Here is a 10,623-nt window from a genome sequence, read left to right on the forward strand (position 1 = left end):
CTGCAAAGTATCCTCTCTTCCATTAAAGTTTATCTTATAAAGGCTATCAGAGTTCCAAAACAAAAAGTCCCTGCCCAGAAAACTCAGCACCTTGTTATCCTACAACAGTCTGAATGGTATCCTTAAAGCAGAGAAAACTCATACATGTGGACACCAGAGGCACGTGTGCACACAGGAAAAACCATGTGGAGACACAGCAGGAGGATGGCCTCTGACTTAGAGTGAGACCTCAGAAGGAATCAAGTTTGCCAGCACCTTGATCTCAGACTTCTGGATTCCAGAACTGTGAGGAAACAAATTTTCATCATTTAAGTTACCCAGTGTGTGCTATTTTTTTACAGCAGCCCTAACAAACTAAAACCAGGAGACATTTCATGGCAAATAAGCAGATGAAAGGATGAGTTGGTAACATTAATCATTAGGAAAATGTATTAATACAAGGAATTATTATCATATATCTATTAAAATATGCTACAATTAAAAAATGATATTACCAAATGCTGGTGAGGACATGGAGAGATCTCACTCATACACTGTTGGTTAGAATGTAAAATGGTACAGCCACTATGGAAAACAGCTTGGCAGTTTCCTTAAAATGTTAACACACAACTACAATATGATCTTATTATTTGACTCCTGGGTATTTATGCCAGAGAAATTTTAAAAATTATGTTTACTTCAAGACCTATACACAAATGGTTAAGGCAGCTTCATCTATAATAACCCAAAACTGGAAGCAACCCAAATACCCTTCAATGTAAAAAGAAATAAACAACTGAACACACTACAGTCTGGATGACTCTCCAAGGAATTATGTTGAATGGAAAAAAGTGAATCTCACAAGGTTACACACCAGAAGATTTTACTTTAATAACATTCTTACAATTACAAAAATAGAGAATTGGAGAATAGCATAGTGGTTATCAGGGGTTAAGCAGATCAGAGACTGAAAGGAAGATGGTGCAGGGATGCAAAGGCAATATGAAGGATTTTATGGTAATGGAAATCTCTATCTTAAGTATGTTAACAGCAAACTCTTAGTGGAGATTACCATAAGGAGGACCCAGGGTAAAGGTACAAAGGAACTGCATTTTTTCCTAACCACATGAGTCTATAACTATCTCAATATAAAAAACCAAATTTAAAGAAAAATTAGCAATTAAACATTGAAAAATTGAACAACTTATCATAAATAAACCATTCCTCAATAGTTATGTTGTATATGTGAATAATATATTTTCTGCAAGCCTAAAGCTACTCTAAAAATATAATGTATTAAAAATTATCAATGGTTTTAAAAGCAAAAGAAGGAAATGTATTAGCTAGCACTTCGCAAATAGTATTCAATCAACGCTATACCATCACTACCACACTGTGCAGCTTGAATTCAAGTTCATTCTGCCACTCATCAACAAGTTATTCATCCTCTCTATTAATCACCTTCTTGACTTGTAAAATAGGAATGAGGATTAAAAGAATGAATATATGTACAAAACTTTTCTATGGTCCCAAGCTCAGTTATAATTTAAGTATTAGCAATTAACATTATTAGCTATCAGATTGAAAAAACAACATGAAAAGCATACTGTACAATGTCTCAGACAATCAATGTCAAAATGAGCTTCCTTCTTCCTCCTGTAATAAAACTTTCCTATATTATCAAGTGTGCTACCAGAGAATAGGGGTTAAAATATGAGAATGTGTGTCAGAATTACCTTTGGACACTTTTCAAAATATACACATCCCATACCCACATATTAAATCAGAAACTCTGAGGTGTGTATGGAAGCATGTGTATTTATCTAAGTTTCCATTAGACTCTAATACACACACACACACATACACTCTCTCTCTCTCTTACTTCATACAACCCATCTCCCACACAAATCCAATTTTGATGAAGTTATTGCACATCAGTAGTCAATGGAATTCAGTAAGCTAAAATGTATATTTTAGCATAAATTTCTTGGGAGTTTCAAGATTAGGTTTGGTAAATATAGATCACAGGCCAAATTTGGCCCACCACCTGATTTGATAGTTTTATTTGAACATAGCACACCCATTCATTTCTCTATAGTAGTTGCTAAGAGATTATGTGGCCTACAAACTACATGCCAACATCCTTCTTTAAGGAAACTGTTTCTCCAACTTCAACCAAGTGATCACAGTCAACTACAGTGCCCTAACCCATGGTCATAAGCATGACCACATAATCTACATCAGGGAAACTCAAGGCCACTTTTCAAAGTCGAGTAAGAGGAGAGATGCAATCCCTTTATAAAGGTAAGTTGAGATGATAGATATATCCATGTTCCTATTCACCCCCACCAAGGAAAAAGTTATTCAATGTTAGGAGATAATTAAGTTCAAAGGCAGAAATTAGCATAGAAGACAGAATGGTGACATTGTCAGCTGGGGTTTCCGTGATCCTTGAGCAGACCTGCACTCCTATATTTGGGTTATGTAAGTCTGTATATTCCTTTTTTTGCCTGAGTAAGTTTTAAAAGGGATGGTGACAGTTACAATCCAAGAATTCTAACTAACACAACAAGCAAATTCTGTCCTCAGCTCACAGAAGAGTTGTTTCACTTTTTTGTTGTTTAATGAGAATGAAATGGGAATAGAATCAGTCAGCTTTGTTCATCCTTCACTAAACCCTGTAAAAAAATAACAAAAATTTGGGTCTTCCCTGGTGGCGCAGCAGGTTAAAGCACAGCACTGAGAAACTAAAGCCACTTCCACATGAGTTCGATTCCCACCTGCCCCGGAGGTGACCACATGGCGAGGCAGACCTCTCCTGGCCCGCCCACTGCTCCCCTCAGCAGTATACTTCGTAGATCTGCCTGCTCTGCTCCTTGCTCTGTCTCTGGTGAATCCTCTCACCCTCCACATCTCTGGCCTGTACCCCCGTTCTGTATGAATAAATAAAATCTTAAAAAAAAAAATAACAAAAATTCACAATCATAAAGTTATTTTTAAAAACTAAAAAAGGACATACAACAGCAGTTATAATTTTTCTTTTTATTTTTCTTGGTATAAAAGAATTGATAAATAAGTTATTCGAGATAACACACAAAAAATTTTTCAAGTAAATTTAGCCCTATCATCTACATCTTTCTCAACAATAGTCACAGATAATCTGAAAGATGATCTTAAAACACTATAATGTTCTGATTAAAGGATTACATATTTAGTATGTGTTAACCCTAGAAAAGGAGTAAATCACTCGGAAAGTTTTCAGGGTATAAAACAAAAGCTGAAAGACATTCTATCTAACCCTCTAGGAAATTAAATTCTTTGTATCTCCTACACAAAAGACTGAAGTTTCACTTTACTTTCCTAAGGTGCTGCCTATAGCTCTACATAAAGGAAATTATCCTACACCTGGATAATTATTTCACTGGGCAAAAGTTTTACTTGCTCACTTTAGAGACATAATAGTGACATGACCTGTAATAGAATAGAATCATAAAACTGGAATCTGATCATATCTAAAGGAGAGCTTCCCATAATCTTGATATTGAAATTACATGGTTTTGAATTACATAATATATGAGGAATTCTGTTAAGAACACACTATGCCAAGACACCTAACTAATCAACCCTAATTACCCTAACATATCTTAGGATACTCGAAAAAAAGGAAGTCCAAAGTGCATTTTTTAAAAGATTTATTTATGCATACTGAATTTATGCGTACAGGCAAGACGTGCAGCGGCGTTGAGAGGATTCACCAGAAACAGAGTAGGGGGCAGAACAGGCCAAGTGACTAAGTACATTGCTGAGGGGAGCAGTGGGCGAGTCAGGAGAGCCATGTGGATCACCTCCTGGGTGGGGATCAAACTCATGCTGAAGTGGCTTTAGTTTCTTAGTGCTGTGCTTTAATCCCCTGTGCCACCAGGGAGGTCCCCCAAGATGCATTTTTTAAAGAGGTTTTTTATTTATGCATACAAGAACTGGGATACAGGCCAGAGGAGCAGTGCATGAGAGGGGTCACCAGCGATAGAGTAGGAAGCAGAACAGTCAGACTGACTGAAATACACTGCTGAGGGGAGCAGCTGGTAAGTCAGGAGAGGTCTGCTGCACCACGTAGGTTGGTTCCCTGGCAGGAGATCCAACTCTTGGGGCAGTGGCTGCAAATAACTTCATAGTGCTGAGATTTACCCCCTGCACCACCAGGAAGGGCCTCCAAGGTGCATTTTTTATTTTTTTAAAGATTTACTGATTTATGCTTACAGAACTGGGGTGCAGACCAGAAGTGTGAAGGATAAGAGGATTCACTAGAGACAGAGTGGGGAACAGAACAGGCAAACTGACAAAGTACACTTCGGAGGGGAGCAGCAGGTGAGACAGGAGAGCTCTGCCATGCATGTGGTTCAGCTCCCTGGCCGGGTATTGAACTCATGCCGCAGCGGCTTCGGAGAGCTTCATAGTGCAGTGCTTTAATCCACTGCACCACCAGGAAGAGTCCACAGTTTTAGTTTCTAGTGAAATGTGTATGGGCATACTGCCTATGTGCATTCTCTCCCCACTTCTCTCACCTCCCATTTCCCACCACCCCCATACTCAGTAACTTACCTCTGCCTGTCATGAGAAACCTGAAAGTCTACATTTAAACTTCCTGTTTTACCAAGTGTTATTTTGTTCTTATTATTTTGTGGCCCAGTAAATTAAAGACCATACTTTCATGTTCAATAAATATTTCTCAGATCAAAGCACATATCTTAAGAAAAAATAAGTACAATAAAGTGTTCTCTGCCTGTCTTCTCCTCAATCACCAGATAACTGATTTTAATTAGCCGATCAGTTGCTCCTATATGTAAATTTCTACTGTATGAGACATTACTAACTTCTTACATTAATAGCTAATGTTTATGAAGATACTAAGTATATATTCTCGTTTATTCTTCGCAACAGTTTTATGAATTAGATATTATCATCATATTCCCCAATTTAGTGTGGAAAACGGGGACATAGGATAATAACTTACCTGGGGCTGGGATCACATAGTTAATAAATGGCAAAATTAGGATTTAAACTCAAGCAGACTAACACCAGTACTCACATTTAAACTTCTATCTGCTTTTACATAAACCTATTTCATAGTTCACTCTTAACACTCTTGGATAAATATCTCAAGTTTAAAACATTAGCAAACAAGTAAGTCAAAACAGCAAAATGGCATTTCTCACAACCAACTACAAGTGATTAATTCTACCGGCCTTTGCACAGTCCATGAAGTCACCAGTGAACTGTATTTTCGTTATACATGTTGACTCAGTGATTACTATGCTTAACGTACAGGATTTTAAAATCTGTATTACAATGATATATCCTATACCATTTTGGTGAACTTTAAAAAAGACACCAATTTCTAAAGACCGGAGAAAGCTATGTTTTAAACAGAAAGAATGTGCTGGCAATCTTTTAAAAGAAAAACAATTTTCAAGGTGACTTTATATCTGCTTTCTGGAAGCAAATTTATATATATATATATACTTTTTTTTTTAAAGATTTATTTATTTGTGCAGAACTGGGGTACAGGCCAGAAGCTCAGGGGCGGCGAGAGGCTTCACCAAAGACAGAGTTGGGAGCAGAACAGGCAGATCAATGAAGTACAGTGCTGAGGGGAGCAGCGGGCGGGTCAGGAGAGGTCTGCCACGCCATGTGGTCACCTCCGGGGTAGGCGGGAATCGAACTCATGAGGAAGTGGCTTTAGCTTCTTAGTGCTGTGCTTTACCCCGCTGCGCCACCAGGGAGGGCTGCAAATTTACATTTAATTTACAGGTGTGTACACCTATATATCTCTACATATGACCAAAAAATAACAAAATTTAATATTTTCTATTAAAAATAGTAATGAAAAAAACAAAATCAGCTTGCACTACAGAAAAACTTCAAAAGATAGAATTTATAAAATCAAGACAGTAAACAAAGTAATGATTCAGTTTATTTTTTTTTTTTAAAAAGGATGCGGGCCCTCCCTGGTGGCGCAGCGGGTTAAAGCACAGCACTGAGAAACTAAAGCCACTTCCTCATGAGTTCTATTCCCGCCTGCGCCGGAGGTGACCACATGGCTGGCAGACCTCTCCTGACCCGCCCGCTGCTCCTCTCAGCAGTGTACTTCGTGGATCTGCCTGTTCTGCTCCCCACTGTCTCTAGTGAAGCCTCTCACCGCCCCTGAGCCTCTGGCCTATACCCCAGTTCTGTATGCACAAATAAATAAATTTAAAAAAAAAAAAGGATGCATGGAATCATGGAATATGGAAAAAAACTAACGTTAAGCTGGAAAAAAATACTCACCATTAAAAAAAGTCTAAGTTAGAGAAAAAGCAATAATAGAAGTATTGAAATTGAGGGGAAAAGGAAGCAAGCAAGAGATGAAAGCCCTAAATAACATAAGCAATCCAGTTCAAAGCTCTGAGTCAGATCTCACTGCAAGAGAGAGCCCCTCATAATGATACTCTGTCAGAAAGGGGTACTATTATGTGACCTCCTTCTATAAAGGAGTTGTTATGGCTTACTAAGGATATACCAATGTATGAAAAGGAAAACTGGTGATACCAAGTCACCTGGACCTGAATGGTCTCTATCCCATTACCAAAGTCTTCACACTGTCCATTCGGATGACAGGTTATAGGTTACTCTATTTAATTCAGCACCTGGAGACTGCCTAGTATTTTACATGCATGTTATCTTCGGAACTATATCATTAACTTCTGAAGAGCAGAAGCTATCCTATTTATTCAATTTTTACACACATAGTCTACAGCAATGTTAATGCATGAAGTAAAAAGGATGTAAACCCTATCAATCTTGGGAAATCACAGCATACCATCAGAACATTAGTTTGAAGAAATCTTAAGAGATCATCTAAGCTAGCCTCTTTATCTTAAAAAGCAAAGAAACTACAGGGCTAAGTGTCCAGTAACCTTAAGTGTGATTAACACCCTAAGCCCCTGAATAGACTGGTTTAACTCTTTCCAAATAACCTCTAATTTCTTCCATCATATAAAATAACCACATATTTTATGAAAAAAAAACAAAATATTCACTATAGATGTTCCTTGACTTACAAGGAATTATGTCCCAAAAACCCATCATAAAGGTAAATTACATGGCGAAGTGAAATGCATTTAATCCTTAACCTAGCATCACAGCTTAGCCTAGTTTCTCTCTGAAGTGCATAGAACATTTATATTAGCCTAGAGTTGGAGAAAATTATCTAACATAAAGTGAATTTTCTAGTAAAATGTTAGCATCTCATGTAACTTATTGAATACTGTACTAAAAGTCAAAACAGTTTGTACAGTATCTTTGTTTACCCTTATGACCTCACAGTTGACTGAAGCCATAGCTCACCAAGAAAACTGTCCAACATACTACTAGTCTGGGAATAAAACAAAATTCAAAGTACAGTTTCTACTGAATGTATACATCTTTCATATCGTCATAAAGACAAAAAATCATTGTTGAGCCATGGTGGTAAGTCAGGGACTATATGTATATGCCAGCGCTTTTATAAGATTGGATGTGCCTGGCAAACTGTGTGCATAGCTACATTTGTAAGAAGTACTTTTTAAACACACACAATAACTCTTAAAAGGTTAAGTACTATTAACCCCATTTTACAAATGTAATTTGACCATGGCAGAACAGTGATTGTCATTTTCTAATGAACTAACTGAGCTTTAAGTATTTGTCTCAGGTCACTTAATTACTGCAAATCCAGAAGTGAAACCCAAGTCTGTGTGACCAAATGTCTATGTTCTCTCCAAGAAAAGGATTTCTATTCAAAGAAGGCCGAAAACAATGCTAAAAAGTAAACTGCTTATTCTAACACCAAAATATACATACAGTATGCCAATCCTCACAATAACCTCTTATTAGGTTATTCCATTACTACGAAAGATGACGCTACCTCAGAAAAGCCCAGAATGTACAGCAAGGAAGCAAAACTCCACGTTAACACCAGTAGTTGAATACAGACCACAGGAAAAATGCAAAGACCTTAGACAGTGGAGTTATCAGCTCAAGATTCAAAACCTAAACTAGTCAGATCTTCTGCTACATAAAATGGAAAGGTAGACATTAATGTCAACTTTCACTTTCAATAAGGAGGATGGCCATTTAATATCCTATTAAGTGGCAACCTAAAGACTAAAGATTCTTAAAGTAATGAACAACATACTACTTCACAGAGCAAAGGTTTTTGGAGGGCAACACCATCAAATGAATTCAAATATACTCAAATAAACACAAATATATGAAATATTTTCACAGGACTAGATGAAAAGAAATATTCCATAGCAACATTTTAGTGCAACATCTGAAAAATACTTTGCTACTTCTTGACATATTTTCAGGGCCTAAGTGTGAACTACAAGAGAAATTGCGCCAATGCCAGTTCTGAAGATGTTACCATTTTGATTAAAAAAAAAAAAAGTTTGTCTTACTGTCTGAAGTCTAAAGTAGCCTTTTCTACAGAAACTGGCCTAAGCAGATTCGTAAGGCACTGTCCAATATGTTTTGATAAAATGATGAAGGTAACAGTTAAATTCAAGCATGGAACAAGTCAAATTCCAGAAATAAATATAATCAGTCCGGTGCAAAGTAACCAGGCGGAGACTTCCATGTTTGTTCAACCTACAGTAAAACACCTATGGTCTTATGCTTTAACCCCATAAAAACTACAGGCGTTCCTCAGGAAGCTTGCCGCTGCCTGATCCGCACATCGTTGTGGATCATTAAAAACCGGAATGCATCAAGAATTGCTTCCAGACTTGAACTAGCCCTAGCTCAGTTATAAACGAAGAGGTAAACAAGTACAGACTGTTCTGATTCCGGAGCCAGCACTGTTTACTTACACGGAAAGATACTCATGTTGTGATGGGAAACGTGTTGCACTGTCTTCCCCTGGCACCAAAACAAAACAACAAAAAACGCCGATACTTTGATAAGCTAATGGAAGCGTGAGTCTAGCCCCAAAAGTTCTGACCTCTCTTTTTAATAGCTTAAGGGCAAATATTCAAATACCAACATCCGACACAAGGCGCCCCGAGGTGCTGCCTATGGCATAACCTGGAAGGACATCACTTTGTCCAAGAAAGAATGTTCTTACCCTACACACACTCCCCCACAGTGGCTAAATGGGAGACTTTAGATACCGTCATTCACCCTGGCGAAAGAAAAGAGAAGAAATCAAAACCAGACGCGCTTCCTCCTCGCCCCCGAACTCGGAGGAGCAGAACTAGAGGTTTAAGCTGCGGTTCCAAACCAGCACCAGGCCCCCGCCACCCGGGCAGCCCGAGCAGCACGGCTACAAAGCCGAACCATCAACATCTCCACCTCCGTCCTCCGGGCTCAGCCAGGGACTGCGTCCCAGAGCCCGCCCCGGCGGGGCCCGCCCCGCTATCTCCTCCCCCGTTATCCGCTCGCAGCCGCGCTCGGGCCTGGATTTGCTTTCCCAACTTCGAGATGTTCCACTACCCCATTCGCGTAGGCCACCGGTCTCCGCGAGTCCAGGGGGGAAAGGCCGGGGGGCCGCAGGGAGAGGAATGCGCTCGGCGCGGCACCTCACCTCTGGATGGAGAAGGGGCACGCAGCCCGCTTCGGAATCGTACTCATCCGGGCCGTCCGCCATCTTGGTGTTAAATCCCTCCTCCCGCTGCATGCCGGGAGAAAGCGTTTCACCCTCGCGGGGTTCGGGCGAGGCGGAGGGCGAGCGCTAGGGCGAGCGCGAGCCCCGCCGGAGGCGACGCGGCCGCCTGCTCCTGCTTCCCCTCCCCCCGTGATTCCCCTTCTGCCGCCCTCCCCGAGGAGGGCGCGGGTCCCTGCACGCGTGCGCACGAGCCGGACCAGCCCGAGCGGGCGCGCGCTCTGCTGCACTGCGCCGGGGCGGGCGGGCGGAAGGCTCTGGGAGTGGGCCCCGCGGCCCGGGGGCGGGCCCGAACCCCGGCCCCGCCAGATGTGCACCTCTGGCAGCCTGCGGGAGGTGGCCTCGGGCCACTGAGTGGTTCACGTGGGAAACCTAGCGGTGGCGCGGGAACTAGGATAAAGCCCCGGAGCCGCGCGGCTGAAGTCGGGGGCCTCAGGCGATCGAAGCGGCCCACGCCCAAGGAGCCTCGCTGTCCGCCCCGGGACCCTGGGGATCTCTCCTCGGAGACCCGGGGCGAAACCATCACCTGCCTCAAGGTACAAGATTCTGAGCTCTCAGTACTGAATCCAGGTGTGCAACGACCTGAAGGCGAAAAATTTGCAAACCCTTTTTCCAAACACAATAAGGTCACCCCATTATTTATGCATGGGGGGGCGGGCCCCTGTAAAAACACGTATAAAACTTGGGACTGCCCCTAAAGAAGCCTTTGACAATGGTCCCGACCTGATCTCATTGGTCTTGAATTAACAGTAACCACATTAAAAATACACCCCTTAAAGCCCACACAGTCCTTTCTACTACATTTTAATGCACTCCAGGAATTCTCATTTTAAGCCCATTTAAAACTGAATTCGCGGAAATGCGAGCCAGATGAAACGACTAAAGCCATTTTTAAGCGAATGTTAGAACTTTATGAATTGGAGTGAATTTCTTCCTGAGAATATAGTAAGTAATAGGAAAATTGT

General features: G+C 40.9%; 1 protein-coding gene across 1 annotated transcript in view; it reads right to left on the reverse strand.

Annotated features, from left to right (window-relative positions):
- The window catches only part of ZDHHC17 (zinc finger, DHHC-type containing 17), a 56,918-nt gene extending 46,627 nt beyond the window's left edge, over nt 1–10,291 (reverse strand). The window contains exon 1 of the mRNA XM_004675866.2: nt 9,581–10,291. Within this exon, the coding sequence (XP_004675923.1) occupies nt 9,581–9,673 (93 nt within the window). The 5' untranslated portion in view covers nt 9,674–10,291. The remainder of the gene's footprint in view (nt 1–9,580) is intronic.
- Nucleotides 10,292–10,623: the final 332 nt, after the last annotated feature.

The sequence above is a fragment of the Condylura cristata genome, unplaced genomic scaffold (genome assembly GCF_000260355.1).
Source record: "Condylura cristata isolate star-nosed mole 26May11 unplaced genomic scaffold, ConCri1.0 scaffold00004, whole genome shotgun sequence".
NCBI classification, from domain to species: Eukaryota; Metazoa; Chordata; class Mammalia; order Eulipotyphla; family Talpidae; genus Condylura; species Condylura cristata.